Source organism: Brassica napus, chromosome C5 (genome assembly GCF_020379485.1).
Source record: "Brassica napus cultivar Da-Ae chromosome C5, Da-Ae, whole genome shotgun sequence".
Taxonomy (NCBI): Eukaryota; Viridiplantae; Streptophyta; class Magnoliopsida; order Brassicales; family Brassicaceae; genus Brassica; species Brassica napus.
The window spans coordinates 24,050,646-24,072,313 of NC_063448.1; the positions used below are offsets into that span (position 1 = coordinate 24,050,646).

General features: G+C 35.9%; 2 protein-coding genes and 1 long non-coding RNA gene across 3 annotated transcripts; 2 read left to right on the plus strand and 1 right to left on the minus strand.

The window, feature by feature from the left end:
* The first annotated feature begins 2,507 nt into the window (after positions 1 to 2,507).
* On the plus strand, positions 2,508 to 5,037 carry LOC125586952. Its single transcript, XR_007323493.1, has 2 exons — positions 2,508 to 4,439; positions 4,513 to 5,037. It is a non-coding gene; the product is annotated as an uncharacterized LOC125586952 (long non-coding RNA).
* Positions 5,038 to 9,169: 4,132 nt separating this feature from the next.
* On the minus strand, positions 9,170 to 14,784 carry LOC125586953 (probable CCR4-associated factor 1 homolog 5). The gene has a single exon (XM_048756893.1). The coding sequence runs from the start codon at positions 12,136 to 12,138 to the stop codon at positions 11,089 to 11,091; it is 1,050 nt and encodes a 349-aa protein (XP_048612850.1). The 5' UTR covers positions 12,139 to 14,784; the 3' UTR covers positions 9,170 to 11,088.
* Positions 14,785 to 18,561: 3,777 nt separating this feature from the next.
* On the plus strand, positions 18,562 to 21,631 carry LOC125586954. Its single transcript, XM_048756894.1, has one exon. It carries the CDS (start codon positions 18,640 to 18,642, stop codon positions 19,801 to 19,803), a length of 1,164 nt encoding a protein of 387 aa, XP_048612851.1. The 5' UTR covers positions 18,562 to 18,639; the 3' UTR covers positions 19,804 to 21,631.
* Positions 21,632 to 21,668: the final 37 nt, after the last annotated feature.

Below are 21,668 nucleotides of genomic sequence, written 5' to 3' on the forward strand. Positions count from 1 at the left end.
CTCCTATCTCATCTCAAATTAACAAACTCCAACTCAAAAGCAAAACTAAAAGATATAGCTTTCCTAAACTCTTGTACCAAACCAATAGGTCATTCCACCTTTAAAGTCTTTATCTCCTCTTCTCTGAATGAGTGTGAGTTTATTTCTCATGCCTTTTATCAATCAGTTTTGCCAATAGATCAGCAGAGGAAGACCCTTCTCCATGTCTTTTCCTATTTCTCTCTCTCCATACTGTATGAACTGCGAGCTGAAAGATGTACTTGATGATGAAAGACTTCATTTTACTTGTCTGCGGAGCTCTCATTATTCTCATGTATCTCCTCTATTGGTTAGTGTACTCATTTTGCAACACTCCTTCCATCAGCTTCTTCCAAATCTGAGCAGCGTATACACGTTCAAAGAACAGATGCTCCATTGTTTCAAATGGTTCATTACATAAGACATAAGAGCTGTCCACAGACCCGTTTTTTTTTTTTTTTTTGTAATAGAAATCATCTTTTTTTAATACTTTTTCGATCAAATTCATCTCTTCTTCCTTATTAGTGAGAAGCTTTCTCTGGATTTGGTGTATGAGATATCTGCTTTCTCTCTTAAATTTCGTTAGCAAGAAGAAATTATATGAGGTGAAGTCAGACGATGATTATTATAATAATTATTATTATTTATATAGACGTCATGTTAGTAATGTATCAGCAAATTTAAGTTTTACTTTTCTTGACAATTTACCTTTTTTTAACTCATTGACTTGCTGCCTTAATTTCCTCTTTTGTTTATTTTTCCATTTCTCAGAACAAAATTATTATTATTATTTTCAAAAACAAATAATAATTTTTCGGAACGTATCCATATAATTTTTTAATTGAACCGAACCTATTTTCAGATTAACAGATTGGTTTAGGATTAATTATGTTGGTTACTATTATATTAGACATCTTTAGAGTTTCTTTTATTTGACACTTTCCTTTTTAAAATGTGTTGACTTGTTGACATAATTTCATATTTTTTTTTTTAGAATTTTCACGTTTGTGGAAGTCTCCTTAGTCCAGTGGTTTGACTAAGAGTTCATTAATGCTTCTACATCCGGAGGTCTAGGGTTCCAACCTAAAAAAACGCAAATTATGCATATTATGAAAAAAAAAATTACAAGAGGTCTTTAACATAGTACATGGCGTATCATTGAATATGAATCTCATAGGACGGCTCGGAGTAACGCAGTCACAAATTATGCATATTATGGAAAAAAAAGATTACAAGAGGTCTTTAGCATGGTACATGACGTATCATCGAATATGAATCTCATAGGATGGCTCGGATTGACGCAGTCAGACGTATATTGTCATCTGGTGGTAGAATTATCAGCTGTAGAATCGTTTATATAATATTTCTCAGCGTTGTAATAACATAATTAATCAGACGTTAAAAAAAAAAAATTTCATGTTTCCATTTCGCAACACAAATAATAACAGTTTAAAAAAGAATTATTTTTTCCAGAGCTATCACTATAAATATAATTGTATACATAAACTATTTACAGATTAACCAATTGGTTTATGATTTATAATTTTGTTTACCTACTTGTTTACAATCATTAATGTTGGTTAATCACAATTTACTATAAAATACTTTGGGACCTACTGGTTGGTTTACAACATTAATTTTGGTTGACCACATCTTTTTATCGAAACCTTTCATGATAAACTGATTGGTTTAGAATCAAATCATATTTATTAACCACATTTTTTATAATACACTTTGTCCGATAAAACAACTGATTTAACACTAACTAGATCTCGATACGCGCAACCGTGCGAGTTTTTGTTTTCATTTATTTTTATATAAACACTTTGTTTTCAATTCTAAATTGGTATATACTATAATATATATGTGTCTATCAATTTTTAAAACATAATAAGTTTACGGCATATTTTTTTCATTTAATAGATTGTTTAAACTTTTACATGTATTTGTATCTTCTTCTATATATATATTTTTAGATTATTATTTTATTATTAAAATCGTAACTATATATATAAAGATTAGTATTGTTTTATTGTCATATTCAAAAATATTTTAACATTTCACAAATTTAGAAAGTTTTTTAAAAATTAAACTTTTCGCTTCATAGATTTATATTATCGAGTAAATAATTAAAAATTTAGTTTTTGTTTAATTTTTAAAATAAACTATATAGTTTAAAATTTGTTTTCATTGGTTTAAGGTAGTAAATATTAGTCATAATATGATTTTTGTTATTTAAAAAAAAATCTTTATAATTTTAAAAGTTAACATCGACAAATATTTAAATTATTAACATATGGAGATATAGTATTACAACATTAAATTATATCTATTTAATTTATACTATCTATAAATCCAATGGATCATCTATTGTTTAAATCCAATTATTGATAGCCCAATAAAAATTTCTGGTAGGCCCAAAATTTAAATGATAAGATTAGAGATTAAATGTAACATGACTTTATAAGAATAGGTCCATTAGGTATATTTTTTAAAAAATCACACATGAATCAAGGTTGTGACTTCTGTTTTAATATATAAGATAAAATCTTACGGAAGAAAGATGATGATGCAGTTAAGAGTAGATCCTTATAAAGCAGGTAGTATTGTCGGTTGTCGAATCGTCTATATAATCTTTCTCATCTTACAATACTAAAAGGAGAATAACTAGAGCAGAGAGAGTGTCCACATCATCCGTTTAATTCCACCAATCATAAGGTTGTCCGATGCCACGTCATGCCCTCATCAATCGATAACAGATTAATAATGTGTCAAAAAAATTTGGAATGCTATGATAATCTTTAGAAAATTTTACATTTAGACATACTTTTTCCTTCTTTCCTATCACTTAGACATATTCTCTTCATGTAGAGTACTTTACTAGGGTAGAATGACCAAACTACCCCAAAACTACAACTAGCTTAGGTACCCTTTTTAATTTAGATTTCTTTTTATTTTTACTTCACTATAACCCAATTACATCCTCTCTTTTATCTCTATCCTCTTAGGAACCCTAGATTTTGTCAATTCCCTTCTCACCGCCGCAGCTCAAGAATCAAAAGTTTAAGCTTTATGCAATCTTTCTATCTCCCTTTCGATTGTAAACCCTAAATCCACTCCACCTTTCTGCTTTTCTAATTACCGGCGAGGCTTTCCGGCCAGATTGCAAACTATCTGAACGGCTCTTTGCAGCATACATATTTTAGAGGAAGTGATTCAATCTCGTCGGTACTGTCAACATTGATTCGTGTGGTCAGGGATAGGAAACATGTGGTCAGCAACATCGATGATGTGGTCATTAGATGAGTGGAACTAGCGAGGTGTGTTAGGGTTTGTTGGTTAGAGGTAGCGGCATCGTGGTCAGGGGTCACACTTGTAGTACGATAGTTGGGGTCAGAGGTGGTGTGGTGTGGTATGGATGTTATGTTGTTACATGTTATTAGCTTGTTACCTTAGTGGAGAGAAGAAGGGTTGGTGAGCATGTCGTGAGTATTATGGTAGTTGTCATACACATCCACGAATATTTGATAAAGAGTTTGGTTGGCAAAACACTCAAGATCATCCTGTCTAAATATTGGAGAGGTACACGTTGGGTCACCCGTGCGGATGTGGTTAGCATCCTCTGTTTTCTGGACACATGAATCCCAAATGAAGTGTTTAAAGGTGAGTTTAACAAGAAAGGAATGTAACCGAAGGGGAGAAAACAGAGAGGAGACATTTATTAATAAATAACCTAGAACGTGTTTTAAAAGAAATGAAACTGGTCTCTTTTTGGTTTTATCTTTCTCTTTCCAATCAAGGGCAATTTTGTCTAAACAAAATCAAAAAGCAAGTTTAAAATACACTACCAACAAGAAATATGTCAAAGTGTAAGGGTCTAAGACTAAAGTATGTCTATATGTTAATCTCTCTAATCTTTGTGGGCTTCCTCATATGGCCTGTAAATATTTTTCTCTCTATAACTTAACGCCTCGAATTTCTTTTCCTTTTTACTATTAGTCCTAACTTAAGAGTAAATAAAAAACGTATGAATTATGATCTATAAATGAAAGATGTATTAATCTTAAACATACGTATTTAATTCGATTGGCGACATTCATGCCGAAGATGAACGGTTTAGAACTTATATATAAAAGTGAATCGAATACCTCACGAACTCAGAAGAACAAATTTACATTAGAATCACCTTCCAATCTTCCATTTCACTTTCTGCTTTCAGAAGCCAGAGAGCCGCTACGATTTTCCTCAGGATCTTTTTTTCCAAAACAAAAAACTCTCGAACCTATTTTAACTGCTGGCAAATTCATGCCTCTTCCATATCACCGTATCCTCCTCAGTTTCTGCTGGTAGAGGTCCTCTACCGTGGTGTTGGATCACCGGGACAGAGGAAGGTCCACAGACTACGACGAGTGAATGTTGATGTAAGCCTAAAACCCTTTTCGATTGAATACTTTTTAATGTTAAAGGTCTGAACCTAAACTTTTCTGATGCAAGCAAATACAAGGAACTAGGCGCCACGGAACTATCGCTGGAAGGCTAACTCAATATTGCTTTCACGGAGAATGGATCTCTCTTCACCGCGTTTAAGAGCAGAAACGTGGCTGATCGGCTTCTTCCAATAAGAGGAAGCTGGAAGCATGCGTCTAGGAGATAAGAAGATCAAAAGGATGATGAAGTTGACGCATTAGAGCTACACCACCATCGACGATCTGGATCTGGAGAAAGTATCCATGGCTGTCGCTTCTAAAATTAATGGCGGCGGAGGAGGCACGAAATGAAGCTATTGGCGGTGGTGGTCGGACTGTTCTAGGTTACAAACAAATCTACTGATCTCTTTGTCTCAATATCTAACACAATTTTGGTGTATTTCTTCTACGATTTAATTTTCTTAGGTTGTGATTAATAAAAATTGTCATTTTCTTTTTTTACTTAATTTTGGTTTTATTTTGATAAATTCGTCATAGAACTATAAACTAATGTATTATCCATAAAGCTAATAAGATTTGGTCATATGAGTCATATAGCTGACTCACACAAGAATGGAAGTTGGAACCATGAAAAATGATGGGTTTGAGGACTGTTTTGCTTTCACTCTAATATTTTTGCCTTTCGTAAAACTTACTTTTATATGTTCCAGGTGTTCTACCTTATCGGCCTGCACAAAGTTGTTTTGACTTTACTTGCTCCAGGTCCACTCATTAAAGTGTGTCTGTTTAAGTGGATTTAGTCTTCCTTCACATCTTGGGTAATTTTTTGTACTAACATATAATTGTTTATGTTTCCTTTTAGTTTTCAATCTATTTGTGTTGGTTGGTTGACTAAAAGCTGTTAACAAATTTGATAAGAATGTGTTGAGTTATATTATCTTATGCATGTTTCCTATGCATAAGCTATTTTTCATTAGGTAGCTACAATGATACAATTCTTTGATGTTGAGATGTACCGATTTGATGTTGCTTGCTATTTCTTTAGCCAATTTGAACACTGATGTGAAATAGCTGATGTTTTTGCTATTATCATGTCTGTAATCAGAATCACGTGTTGTTGCAGTTGTTATACTGCTGGATATGCTCCAAGTGCTCCTGTCGCTGAGAATCAATCCTCTCCTCGAAGATATTATGGCTAAGGAAATGCTAGCATTCCCAAGATAACTTTATTTATCTCCCGGTGGCTTTATATAAATGATTGCAAATAAGTAAGTATAATTTAATTTATAAGCTGTAATAGTTAATTGGAGATAGGTTTGTTACTTCATTGTCACTGGATATATTTGATAGGCAAAAAGAAGTGTGGATTGCGTTTTTGTATATTACGTATTTTCGTTACTATATTTTCTTCAACATGTATTTTTAACTGATATTACTTTTGTCATTTAGATGGATAAATTTGAAATACATCATTAATTCAGTTAATCAGAGAACCGAGTTTTACAGAGCCAAAAACATTTTAAAATTAATTTAAATAGTATTTTTTGACAATTTTGAAAGTCATACAACTTATATATATTATATCTTTAAAATTTAAAAATAAATTGTTCCATTGGTTCTCAGAACTGGTTCTAAATTTACTATTAGAAATTATGTGATAATAACATAAACCTAATATTTTTGAGAGAACATTTATCCTTTTATTTTTGACAATGAAAATATATCTTCCTAATAAGAAATATATCATAAAAATGGAAATTGTTGACTAATTTTAAATAAAAACAAGATTAATTTAAAAATAGAGATGACAAGTATATGTCAAACTAAGAATAAGAGACAAAGTTCATAAAGAAAAAAGAACAATTTTTTTTTGGGTAAGACTTTTGAGGCCCTCATATTAAAGAGACTGATTTTAGCTTCAACTAAGAGTATGGTAACGGTTGTTGACGTTTTGAAACAATCACAAAAATGCTACAAATCGCTTCAAACCGTTCTGAACCTTCTAAAATCAAAAGTTGGATCCAGCTAGCGTTTGCGGTTGCGGGAAGATAATTAAAAAAAATAATAATAAAAAAAAACTAAAAATATTCAATAAAAATTTTAAACTGAAATAATATAAATTGTAAAATGTATGCATATTATATTTTAATTTATATTACAAAACTTTTTTAAAAAAATATTTTCTACAATTTTAAAAAATTTAATAGTATGATTTTATAAATATAATTTTTATATTTATTATAATATTATGATTTTTAATGCTTTTATAATTATATAAAATAAAAATATTGTTAATTTATTATTTAAAAACTATTGCATTTGGTAGTTTATCAGTCATAAAAGTCTTGCAAACGCACCAATTTCTAACCGCTATATCAGTCGTAAAAATCTCTAGAAAATACTTAAAATCACAACCACCCGCACCTGCAAACTCCTGCAACCGCACGTTCTGTTTGTGAAAGTGAGCAATAGACTCTATCACTATGTATTCCCTTATGAATAGCTTTGAACTAAGAAATTATATTTTCTGTCTAACACATTAATAATATGCTTGATTAACTTGGCTGAGGATAAATTGTCAAGTTTTTTTAAAAATCAAATAAATTATTTGGATTTTCATAGAGAAAAATACACAAATATCTCTTAGAGAATATTATTATGTTTTGATATTTTATTTTAAATTTGTTTTGGTGCATGGAAACAAAAGTATTTGACTAGGGTTTTTTTAATGTACATCACTAGATTTTAGTTGCTTTTCATTTCGCCTATGCCTTTTCATATAGTTCTTAGAACCAAGTAATAAATGCTTATTAGTTAAAATTTAAAAATGCATATTGGTTGATTTTAACATTAATTTTTTTTTTTTGAATTTTATGTTAATTTAACCATAATTTATCAAAATTAAATAAACAAGATAAGAGACTAACTGAATTTTAACTAATACTATTTTAACTTAATTACCAGTTTATATGGTTTTTCTGGTATTGAAAAGAAGAAAAATACATTTTAATAATTTAAAATTGTAGTCACCAAAAATAATAAAAAAATACAATTTCTCTAATAATTTACATTATATATATATATATATATATATATATATATATAAACTCAAATACAATCTTTTAAAAACATCTTAAGTTAATTAAAATATATGGAAAGAAATCCGGACGTAGCCCGGAAAAGTCTCTAGTAATCATAATAAATCAGCGTTATAACACTAATAAAATCTTCGTTAATTAATTTTTTATTGGTAGAAAATACGATTAACAGAAGATAAATTCATTATCCTTAGCATAGTGGTAAAGAGGTTGCAGCCGGAGCTTCCGCCCTAGGTTCGATTTACCTTGGCTACCTAGTCGTGCCATATCGATGAATTAGTTGCATATTAGGCCTAGAAAACCCATGAAATCCCTATAGTTTTCAAAAAAAAAAAAAATTCATTATCCTTTTTATCTGATAGAACATCTGATACAGTACAAAGTTCCGTAATGAACAAAATAAAACAATACTAACTTCGAGTAACTTCAAAAATAACTAATCGCAAATACAACATTTTTCAACACTTGTAAACGGTACGTCTGGTGAGAGACTATCCTCTCAATGATCCCACTTGTATCAAGAACAAGAGTGTTCAATTTGTTAAGCTTACATTAGCCCTGTTCTTTTCGTAGCCCCTGCGGCGGCGGTAGCGACAAAGAATAACATTTGGGTGGAGACAAGATGATCGATTTTGAAAGTGAATTAAACTACCGGAGCTTGCCGCAGCGACTAAAAATGAAGACGCTGCTATCGCTGATATTTCCAGCGTCTAATTTTGTTATTGCGTCTAACCGCGCCGCTGAAAAAGTATGCTTGTCTTGTGTTAACGGCGATGCATTTCTGTGAAGATGTACTTTTCAGTTAGTGACGCTGGTCCCCAGCGTTCGTAAAAAGAACAAGGCTATTGTAACTCTAAGCTAACGTCTGATCTCTTCTTCTTTGAGAGGAACCGAAGAAGAGACTCTGAGCTAATCTCGCTAGCTGACCAACGTTAGATGATAAACGAACAACGACCAAGCAACACAACCTGATAAGCAACCTGAGTTTCTTCACCGCCACTCTATTTGCCTTTTGTTGTACTTGCTATGAATGCTTTCTGGAAACGCTAACCCTTCACTTAAGTTTCAGGTTATTTTATAGAGCAAGGAATGGGCTGTGACCGAAGGCCATACTAAAGCTGTCGTGTGGGCCTACACTTTTAAACGAACCGGCCCACTTGCTTTGACCCGAGAGACTCTCGGCCTTCTGTCTGAATGGAGACACTATGATCCCTACAATTTCAGTTCATCTCTTCACAGAAAAGATAAAAAATATAGCAAACCTCATCATTGTTTAGTTGATCGAAACTGAGGTGTAGTAACAAGTCTCTGCGCCTGTGTGACAAGTAGGCCCATCAGGTGTTCCAACTTTCAAGGTATATTATCTGAACAATCACAAACCAATGAAGTTTACTGAATACTCCCTCCGTTTCATATTAAGTGTCATTTTAGAGAAAATTTTTCGTTACAAAATAAGTATCGTTTTCAATTTTCAATGCAAAATTTATTAATTTTATGCATCAATTTATTTTTCTATTGGTTAAAATATGGTTAGGTGTATATGTAATGGTAATTTTATATAGGAAATGTACAAAATTAATTGTTTTCTTAATCTGTGTGCACAAACCCAAAACGACACTTATAATGAAACGGAGGGAGTAGTAGTTAATCTAAATAGTAGTAGTCAGATTATAATAATAGTGGTTCCAGATAGACATACCGAATCTCGATCGCAGTCAATGTAAACATTAAGGACTAGGCGTGGGCATATTAACCGAAACCCGAATCCAAACCGACCCAAAAATCGAACCGAAAACCAAACCGAAGTTAAAAAAAACCGAATGGGTTTAGGATTCAATCTGTCCGCATACCCGTACCCGATTGGTTATATCCGATACCCGAACCAATTATCCGAAGTATTTTTTTTTTTACTAACTCTAAACTTACATCTTCCGTTCCCATTCATCTTTCCGTCTTCTCCTTCTTCAACGTATATGTTCAGTACATACTCAAGCTCATTTTATGACCGATTACATATATGAATCACTATACTTTGCGATTTTGATTTATGTTTGATTACAAGTAGGATTTGCGATTTGTTTTCTCTTTGCTCTTTACACAGGCATGAGCTCAAACATTCATGATTATCCAGGTTTGATTTCTGTTTGATTTTGATGTCTCTTTGATTTTGATTTATGATAGATGAATTCTTTACCATTTTCTATTCCAGATAATACAAATAGAAATTACACGAAGAAAAAGAATACAGGCTCGTGTTCCTCAACATAATAACAAATCAGAAAGATCATAAATCTTATATTAAGTTGTTCAATTTTTTAACTTCAACAGTATTGTTTCTGGTTTCACAGGGTCAAATCAAGGATACATGGATTTTTTTTAATGACTTGTTACACAGTTCGGTTATACCCGAAATAACCCGAACCCGAACCTTAAAAACCTGAACCCGATCCGAAGTATAGAATAACTCAAACGGGTTCTGTACCTATCCATCCGAAAACCCAAAAATCCGAAGCATCCGATCCGAACCAGAACGCCCATGTGCCTATTAAGGACAATGATGAAGTTATTGGACGTCTCTCCCTTTGTCTATAAAGTGGATTTCCGAGAAGTGATGTTTGTGGAGAGAGCCCCTTTGTTAGCAAAGCTCCAGTGTCAACGTTTGTGTTATTGTCACAGCTAATTCTTTGTCGTCCCATTTGATTCTGTCCAACAAGCTATCTACAAATAATACAAGGCAGCAGAGAATTAATTATTGGATTTCAACCATGTAAGCTACTTATAATATAATACAAAACAGTAAATGCGTTATCGGATTGGATATTGGAGGAAGAGAGATATGTCACAATGGAGTTTGTTTATTTGTGGGGCACAGATGTAGCTCGTGCCATCACATATTTAGATGACCAAACAAACGATGGGCACCTTGAAAGAGAAATCCAAACATAAAGATGGAAACCATCAAAAGGCCTTACCTTGTCTCTCTTTTATTTACCAGAGATGTAACAGTCTGATGAGTACAGAAGCTGAGCTGGCACAAGGAGACTCTTAGAATGAAGCTGAGCTGGCAACCTGAACAAAGAAGACGGTTAAGAGAGTACAAATAGACTTCTTTACCTTGACAGTTAGATCATCTTGTAATTGGGATCTTTAGGTAAATCAGAGGAGTGTCTCTCCATTTGAGGCAAGTTCAGAGAGGTTTTATCTCTGGATTTGAAGGACCTTGGTGTTAGGGTTCATAGCATTCTCGTCTTGGTATTGTTACGGTTGGTACTATAAGCAATAAGATCGTCTTTAATTTCCATCTTAAGAGTCTTATCACTGTCCCAACCCAATAGTCAAAGGAAGCCAAACACTGACAAGACCAATTGTAATAGCAAATCAAGTCAAGTTCTTCAACTCCAGCTAACAGTTAGTTGTGGTGTTTAAAAGAGTATGGTTGTATCCGAAGTTGAAATAAAGCAATTGAGAACACAAAATGCATAGATGAGATGAAATTATAATTTGTATTTCAGGAAAGATGTTAATATATTATACACATAGTTGCTTTAATGTAAAAACAATGGATGAATGTGTCGCTGTGGCTGTACAAAGTAGCCAGCAAACTGTGGTGGGTAAGGATGGTACACAACCGGTCTTGGTGGTGGATGCAGTACCGGTAAGTAACCACATCTTGGCTGTACCTTCTCATAACCACGTCTTTCCATCACAAAAGCTTCTTCGGCTTCGTGCATAATATGCATAGCACGTTTCATACGCTCTTCATTCTCTTCCTCCTCTTCACGCTTTCTCTTTTGTTCCGCTTCGTGCATAATATGCATAGCACGTTTCATACGCTCTTCATCCTGTTTCTCTTCTTCACGCTCTCTCTTTTGCTCCTTCGATATGCTGAAAATCAAGTCAGTAAACACTCGGGCAGTGAGCTCGCTGTCGGAACCGGCATGGTGCGCATCACCCACACGTTTGATGTGAAGATTGTCTGCTATTCTCTGCAAACCGTAGCGGGCAGACACACCTTTGCAATCAACCACAATCTTCTTGACATCAAAAGTAAGCCCTAGAGTTTCCTCAACGGTTTTGTTAAAAGCTTCTAAAGTCTCGGGCAGTGGTTTTCTTCCGGTCAGGCCTTGAACCAGATACGCTAAGTCGTACGAACCGTCGAACGAAACCCACTTCAACTTCTTGTCCACGTCTTTGAGAATCTGACCGAACTCTTTGAAAAACTCTTCGTTCCCCACTCCCTCTTGTCTGATTTTCTTGAAATTGAGACCGTTGCGTCTAAGAAACTCTATCGACTTCTCGTTACAAGCATCGGTTCTCGCATCAAAATCCTTGAAATTAACCTCCCACGTACCCCCGATACTTCTGTCGCGTTCAAACAGAGTGAAACCTAGTTGAATAGGTTTTGTCCGTTCGACATTGAACTTCAAATTCTTGTATCGAGTCTCGTCCGTAGCGCCTATAGGAGTCTCCTTCAAACAACCCGGGAACTCCGTATCCATGGCTATGAACTCACACGTTTTTAGAACTTTCTTAATCAGTTTCATCTCTTCTTCCATATTTGTGAAGAAAATCTCTCTGGGTTTAGGGTTTGACATATTTCTCTCTCAAATTTAGTAAACAAAGAACAAATTGTATGTAGTGAACTTGGACGATTATTATTTATAAGGATATAGGACGTTACCTTAGTAATGTATTAGCCAATTTAGGTTTTCCTTTTCTCTAGCAATTTCCTTTTTAAACTCATTGACTTGTTGACGTAATTACCTTTTCGCATTTTCTAATATACCATGATTCTAAATCAATAGTACTACAATTGAAGTTTTGAAGTTCACAATTCACCATCATTAACTAATAAAAATTGTATTAAAAACTTAAAAGAGTACCGAAATTTCTGTATCGATCGCAATGAAAAAACAAGTCTTTAACACATTACGAATCAGAATCATCTCAACTTTGCTATTAGAACAAAAATTTCTCTCTTGTTTCTCTCTTTTTTTTAGTAAGCAAAGAAACAAGATGTAGTTGTTGAATCAAGATCTTAGATAAGCTCGAAGTTAGAACATTTTCAACATATACTTTATTAGAAATCGCTTGAACAAACTTTACAAGTCTTGTTCAATCAGGTTTATGAGATCACACACACACGTGTATCTCGACTGATCAATTTCTACAACGCAATCAAGACAACACACACGTTTCTTGATCTCCAAGCTATCACAGGACTCTCGTCCTTGTGCTTTTGCGGCTAGCTACTTTTCTTTCTAAAGCCCTAACCTTAACCACTACGGACTGACTTCCTTATATATCTCTCAACACATTGAATCTTCACTTCCTTTATTTTCTCCTCCATATCTTTTGCGTATCTCACCAGCTTCTATTGTTTCCTTAAAAACACTCAAGCTTACAATCTCCCCCTTTTTGTCTGCATCGATCAACTCATTCATGAACCTGCAAAATCATCATACACAAGTACCACACACACAATATATATTGCTCACAGATTAGCAAGAGGCATTAATTAAACATTTGACATGCTCTTAAACATTACAAGCCGAGATTGTTCACAATGGTCCAACAGGTGAAAATATGAACCATGCATCCGAGAATTAAAAAGTTTCGAAAAGCATAAACACAGAAGCAAAGTACACACAACCACGTTCTCTCCCTGAATGAGTGAACGTTCCGACAAAAACATTACCCCTCGATCCTTCTGCGTTCTCTTGGTCCACAGTTGTTGAGAACTGACGAGTCTCCTCGCAAGCTCCAAATGTGGACACCTTCACCAATGGGTGCTTCATCTCTGGAAATCACAGGAAGTTCCTTCTGAAACTGCAGGACCTGGTAGATAAGGTTCGGGAAGACTATCTTCTTCTCCTGATCAAACTGTCGAGCCATCGCAAGAATTTGATCATACACCAGTTCACCATCATTAACTAATAAAAATTGTATTTAAAAAACTTAAAAGAGTACCAAAATATCTGTATCGATGGCAATGAAAAAAACAAGTCTTTAACACCTTACGAATCAGAATCATCTCATCTTTGCTATTAGAACAAAAAATTCTCTCATGTTTCTCTCATTTTTTAGTAAGCAAAGAAACACGATGTAGTAAGTGATGGTCAAAATTACTTTATTATATATAGACGTACTAATGTAAGTACGATTTTCCTTTTCGAAATAGTTGAATTGTTGACCTATTTTCTTTTTTCTTCTAGTTCTGGACGATCATTACTATAATGTTATAACACAATACAATTAGTGAAACTAACCAAATCATATTTGCATAAACCGGTAGCATATTTCTTATTTTAATTGTGGTTTGCATTGTGATATTCACATGTGAGAAACTTATCCTAACCAAAATGTTTTAACAATATGTTGGTACACTAATTTAGAATATTTTTCATAATTTTCTTTAAGGCATAGGTAAGTTTTACCCAGTATACACTTCAATAGATATTTTCATAAAGTTTATGCAAAGTAGTTAAGTTATATTATTCAAACCCATACTGAACATATTTTATTATTGATTTATAAGGTATAGTTTATATATACATTAGTTTGATTATGATTTGTTACAAATGAAATTAAGAAAACACTTTTTCAAAGTTGTTCTATTTAGTCTCCAAATAATGTTTTTCCATGTTTTAATTATATCTACACAACTTCATAACAATTTTTTCTGTTATAATTATTTAGTATCCAAAATATCATTAGTATCATCTAATTGATAGTAAGTTTATTCCATTTATAAATTCAATAAGAATCATATATGCAACTAAAACTAAAAAAAGACTCGATCAATAAGTAAACCGAATATCATTACAATCTCACACTTATTATTATACACCAAGATACATATATTATTTACCTAAAAAAAATTATCATATTTATCCTATTTAATCCAATTTCCAAATAAATTTAGAGTAACATGAAATTAATATACATAATAAAACAAATTATAAGTACGGTAACTGTTCATAGTTATTTCGAAAATCACTTTTATGAATATGATACAATGGGATTATGATACATTTGCGTATCAATTGCATCTCTTCTTTCTGTCTTCTTTCTCATTACAGAACCGTTAAAAAAAACCGGGAACTCTGTGTCTATGGCTATGAAATCACAAGTTTTAAGAACTTTTTTAATCAACTTCATCTTTTCTTAAACACAAAAAGAGAGATGAGTGAGAAAGTGAACCCCTGGTTCCCCCTGTGTCCTGCTTCCTCCTCCTACTGCTGGTAGCTCTGCCCCTCCACCGGACCCCCCCCCCCCCCCCCCACCCTCCCGACCCCCTCTCCCCTTCCTCTCCTTCCTTTGACTTCCAATTCCCAACCCTGCAAACTACTGTTGCCTCTCCTCCTCTTTCAAAAAGGCAAATTTCTCTTCTAAAAGGGACTGCTTCTTTTGGATCTGGTAATGGCAAATCTCCTTTACTACTCTGTTCCTCCTCTGGTCCTGCACCAGAAAAAGTGAAAGAATCTCTTTTCCATACTAGATCTGCAGATTTTAAATCTACCCCTGATGTTACTGTTCACAACAGTTTTAAGGGTTTCACTGTACTACCTCCAAAGAACTCATCCAATTACCCTTCCAACTATACTCCTAGTAAATCAAACCATTCTCGTGGCCATAACCCCACCAATTAACTCCCTCAACTAAACCCTAACCCTTCCACCTCAAATCCAAACCAATCACCATCCTCTCAGCCTGCTACTCCCACTCCTAAAACCTGCCTCCCCTCCCATTTCCTATGCTGAGAAAGCTAAGCCAATAGCAGATAAAACCTTGCGAAGAGTAGCACCCTTATCCTACTCTGAAAATGGTGTTCCACAAGTTACTATACCTGATGAAGTTTTCCAACGGGGAGCTGAGCTTCACAAGGATTTCGTCCTTGGCTCTTTCCTTGCAAAGATGCCCTCGTATCAAGCAATCCAAAGCGTCCTGAACTTTATGTGGGGAAAAGGTCAGAAGCTTGATATTCGCACAAACAAAGAAGAGAGAACAATCATGGTTAGAATCCCAAATGAATATATCAGGAAAAAAGTTCTTGAAAAAAGGATATGGTATGTTGGAACTGCCATGTTTCAGGTCACTCCTTGGTCATCTAGAGGATCAGTCTCTGCTGTTGATATAGGATCTATTCCTCTTTGGGCGCATCTCAATGGTCTCCCGCTTGATCTGAGAACTCTAGAAGGCCTCAGTTTTGCTGCCGGTCTGATTGGTGAGCCAAAAGAAACAGATGAGTTTACAAAGAACATCTCAGACGTCAATATTGCGCATGTAAAAGTTGAGGCAGACATGACAAAGCCCCTTCCAACTTTGATCGAGCTCAGAAGAACCTCTGGAGAGATCATTCCTGTCCATGTTGAGTACCCTTGGACCCCTCCTGTATGCTCCTTCTACAAACAAATAGGGCACATATCAAAGGACTGCCTAAATGCTACTCATGTTTGGGTTGAGAAAAAAACTGACCTTCAACCTCCTAGCTCTGACGAAGCAACTCCAAAGACAAACATGCCTGCGCAGCAAAAACCAGACACACAAATGACTGATGCACAGTCTCCAGAAACTGAGACAGATGATTTCGAAGCAGACCTGCAGAAGATAATGTCAACCCCTCATTCTTCTGCCTCAGAGTCAAGAATGAATGAGATCAGACCCATCTCCTCTGGTGCTAACCCTTTCTCCTCCTCTGGTGCTAACCCTTTCTCCTCCCTAGTCATTATCCCCTCCTCCCAAGCCCCCTTCTCCCCTCCCCGTGACCTCCCCCCTCCCATCACCTTCTCCTCTTCTTCAAAGGACAGCCACTTTGTTGCAGCTCTTGCAGCAAATCCTATTCAAACAAGGCGATCATCCCCCTTTAAACACAAAGTCACTAAAAAACGCCCCTCTCCCCCATCCCACCTCTCTATCACTCTAAAAAACGCCTTCTCCACCCTTGATTCTAGTTTCCTTGAACCCCCTCCACCCATTCTCTCCCCTGCTCCTGTTTCTGACCCTCCTGATCCGGTTCATATCCCTGACCAAACTCTTCCCACTCCGCCAAAAACTCCTTTTGAAGGCTCCCTCCTACCCCAAGGAGAGACTCTTACCCTTTCTCTATGAGTAATAAGATATTTTTTTGGAACGTCCGTGGCCTAAATGACCCGGATAAGCACCTCCCTTTTTGTCAGTGGTTAGCCTCTAGTAAGGTCCACTTCGGTGCTCTTTTGGAAACTCATATCAAAGCGCCGCAACTCAATCACGTACTATCCAAAACTAGCGATGGGTGGAATCATTTCTCAAATCATGCTCCAAATCATGATGGCAGAATCATTCTAATCTGGAAGCCTCATCTCACTGTCAACATTCTACACCAATCGAGGCAATCAATCATGTGTGAAGTCACCATAGCTCCCTTACAACAGTTTGTGCTAACAGCTTGTTATGCAGCAAATACAAGTGAGGAGCGCTCAGATTTATGGGCTGACCGTATCAACGTACAACAGACTTACTCCCTCGACTCTTCCTCTTGGATTGTTGGAGGTGACTTCAACCAGATCACTCACTATTCTGAGCACTCCCTTCCCTCTGTAAACTGCTTTGACCCTCATATGACACAATTCAGAGACGCCCTATCCCACCTCAGCCTCTTCGACCTCCGTTTCACTGGCCCCCTATTCACTTGGTCCAACAAATGCCCTTCCTACCCCATAGCCAAAAAACTTGACAGAATCCTTATCAATCAATCTTGGATAGCCACTTTTCCCCACAGCCAAGCTTTTTTCTTAGCCCCTGAAATCTCTGATCACTCCCCCTCTGTTGTTGACCTGGCTGTCGACCTCCCTATCCCCGGAACCAGACCTTTCAAATTTTTCAACTACCTCACAAAACACCCTCTTTTCTTCCAGACAGTGCTGCAGGCTTGGGAACAGTCCAGAGGCATGGCTTGGGATCTTTCTCACTTGTGTGTCAAACTGAAAAAAATAAAAAGAGAGCTAAAAAAACTAAATAGAGAGAATTTCTCAAATATCCAAGAAAGAGTGAGAGAGACTAACTTGTTGTTAAAAGATGTGCAGGTGCAGGCGTTATCTAACCCAACTTCGGAGAACTTCCAAAAGGAAAAGGAGCTGGAGGAGAAATGGAACTTCCTCAGATCCATAGAAGAAAGCTATTTCCGTCAGAGGTCACGCATCAACTGGCTAAGGGAAGGCGATTTCAACACAACCTTCTTTCACCGACTGATGCAAATACGGAACTCCTTCAACTCGATTCGCTCGTTCATCTTGCCCACTGGAGAGGTTATAACTGATCCGAGCCACATGGGTGCTATGGCTATCGCTCACTTCAGACAACTCCTGGCTCCTCCAACTCAACTCACTACTGCAGTCTCTCCCATCTGGTTTCAGGAGATCTCTGACTTTCGCTGCCCTGAAGAAAATGCGTTGACAATGGTTACAATGCCCACTGATGAAGAGATCAAAACGACAATGTTCAAACTCAATTCAAACAAGGCCCCAGGACCAGATGGACTTACCTCTGGCTTTTTCAAATCAGCGTGGACTGTGGTTGGACGTGAGATTACTGCGAGCATAAATAACTTCTTCCTCACAGGATTTCTACCTTATGCTGTAAACTCCACCATTCTAACACTAGTGCCTAAAAGGATAGGTGCTTCTGCGATCTCTGACTATAGGCCAATTACTTGCTGTAACACAACCTACAAGCTCATCTCAAAGCTGCTGGTCAAGCGCCTGAAGCCCCTGCTACCTTCACTAATCCTTCCCAATCAAACTGCGTTTGTCCAAGGAAGGCTGCTCGTTGAAAACACCATCCTGGCATCTGAAATAGTCCATGGATACCATAGAGATAAGGGTCCTGCAAGAGTAACAATCAAAGTAGATATAGCCAAAGCTTTTGACACCATTGATTGGGGATTCATATTTAATATGCTGCAAGGAATCAACATTCCAATTGCTTACCTTCTGCGGCTGCATGCTTGTGTCACTACTCTGAGCTTCATGGTGGGCTTCAATGGCACTGTCCAAGGCTATTTCCGGAGCACGAGAGGACTTAGACAAGGAGACCCCCTTTCCCCTTATCTATTTGTCATGGCTATGAATTGTCTGTCTATCTTGCTTGATCGGGGAGCAGCGGAAGGAAGTTTCGGCTATCACCACCACTGCAAGGACTCTAAGCTAACGCATTTATACTTTGCAGACGACCTCCTCATATTCTGTGACGGTTCACTCCGGTCGGTGAAAAATGTCCTTCAGATTATCCAGAACTTTACTGATGTCTCGGGTTTTGCGGTCAGCATTTCAAAGACAAGTTTCTTCTCCTGTGGAATCCAGCAACCTGAAAAAGATCGAATAATCAGTGAGACAGGTATTACGCATGGCCTTCTACCTGTCAGGTATCTTGGGATTCCCCTATGCACTAAAAAACTCTCTCTAGCTAACTGTGAACCGCTAATACAACAAATAAAGAACAAAGTTAACAGCTGGAGCGCTAGGTCTCTCTCATTTGCAGGGCGACTATTATTGATCAACACAGTCATTGCAGGGATTTCAAACTTCTGGTGCTCTATTTTTACTATCCCTAAGAAGTGCATTAAACTGATAAACTCTATCTGTGGAGCTAACCTATGGAAAGGGACGACAGAGGGGCACCACTCTGCTCGAGTATCGTGGGAAACAGTTACATTGTCAAAGGAGGAGGGTGGTTTGAGAATCCGTGATCTCCACCTCTGGAACAAAGCATGCACTCTCAAGCTTGTCTGGCTCCTGTTCTTTCGATCAGGATCTATATGGGTAGCCTGGTTCACAAAACATATACTCAGAGATTGCAAGAGTAATTTCTGGACAATCAAGGAAAAGCAATCACACTCCTATGCAATCAGGAAACTACTTCGAGTTAGAGAGTATGCTTACAGCTGGATCAACATCAAGATAGAAGATGGAGCATCCGCACGGTTTTGGTCGGACAATTGGAGCCCTTTTGGAAACATTAGGGAGTTCCTCAATATAACCACTACATCAGCCTTGGGAATACGTCAAAATGCTACCTTGGCTGACATTCGCTACGAGGGAGGATGGCATATCCCAGCTCCTCGCTCTGACTCTCAACTGGCTCTCCATACCTTTCTCACTACTCTTACTCTCTCCCAGTCGCATGACTTGTATGAGTGGAGACAACCAGGAAACAGTTCCCAAACATTCAAGACGGGTCTGACCTACAACCTCATCAAGCTGCATCAAACCCATGTCCCCTAGTCCAAGATTGTCTGGTTCTCTCGAGGCGTTCCAAAACATAGCTTCCTTGCGTGGTTGGTCACTCTAAATAGATGCCCAACACGAGATCGAATCATCACCTGGGGTCTCTCCACAAGTCCCCTCTGCCTTCTCTGCAATGCAGCGAACGAGTCTAGAGATCATCTCTTCTTCGAGTGCCCCTTCTCCTTTGCAGTATGGGACTCTTTAGCACGAAAAGCAAACTGTGTGGCAAATCACTCTTGGTCCCAGACCCTTCACTACCTTGAGCGTCGCTCTTGCTCCAAGCCAGAGAGATGCCTCAGTCTACTAGCTTGGCAGGCTTCGATCTATTTCATCTGGACTGAGCGAAACAACTGTCTCCATCGTCAGCACTACCGATCATCATCTTCCATCTCCACTGCTGCATCCTCCCTGATTAAAAACAAAATCTCCAGCTTTCGTGATCAGAATTCCGCTTTCGCCTCAACTCTATTCCAAATTTGGATTGGTGGCTGATAGATCAACTGCCTTCGTGATTATCACCTTCGCGACATCACTTCTGCACGTATCGCCAAAGAATTCTGAAGCCGTCGTCTCTGCTTCCTTTTACTTGGGCCATGACCCTGCTTTTGATAATGAGCTTTATCCCCTTATCTTTAATGGCTTGCAAGACCTCGTTTGTAATGAGTTTATGTCCAAAACATTGCCTTCTTAGGCACATATCATATATAATATATAAAAAGCTTTTTTTTCAAAAAAAAAAAACTTCATCTCTTCTTCCTTATTTAGTATTATTATTATTATTTATAGACGTTAGGTTAGTAAAATCAGTGAATTTAGGTTTTCTTTTTCTCTGACAATTGTCTTTTTTAAAACTAGTGGACTTATTGACTTATTTACCTTTTTGTATTTTTTAATTTTCTCATGATTCTAAGTCAATAGAATTTTTAAAACTATGACGATAAAATAAAGAATTTTAAAAACTACAGCTGATGTTTTTGAATTTTACAATTCACCGTTATAAACTATTAAGAACTTAAAACATACATCTTTTTGAAACAAAATTTTCTTTTAAAACATTTCTTTAAGGAACAAACTTTTCCATTTTTAAAATAATAACAAAATATTTGTAAAATATAATTTTTTTGATTTGATAAAAAATAATATTATTAATTAGTTATGATTTTTTTGCCATATTCATTAATTAGTTATTAATAAGGTAACATTAATATATTTAAGTCGATTTTTCATGGTTTTAAGGTTGTTTAGCTAATCAATATAGCATTGATTTTCTTTTCAGGTTTATTAATTAGTTGTTTTAAGTCTATGTTTTAACGTTAGTTATTTTGAAAATCAATTTAGGTGCGTTTTATGGTTGTTTAATTTGATAAAAAGATAATAAATACTAAAATTTAAGATTATATAGTTTTTCAGTGGTATTAAACTGTAGTTAACTAGTTGTTTTAGTTTAAAATCAATTTAGGAAATTATATATTTTATTAGGAAGAATGTTTAAATATAGGCTTATTAAATATTTCAGTGCCGTAGAATTATAGATAAGTTGTAAGTATAAGATTTTTTTTTTTTTGTACTTCTATTTTAATAAGATAAATTTATAAAATGTTGAAATTAATTTTTTTTTATCTATTTTAGATGGTATGTAGTTCAATATTTACATATTATATTTAAATAACTGAAATATTTGAAGCTTAACAAAAATTAAACTATTTCAAAAATAGACTTTCATATTCTTATTAATTACTAAATACTTGCCCTTAAATTTATTGTTCTTTTCAAAAGATAGAACATCTGATGTACAATACAAAGTACCTTGCTGAACAAATTAGTGGATCAGAATTAATTTAGAGCATCTCTAACTCCACTCT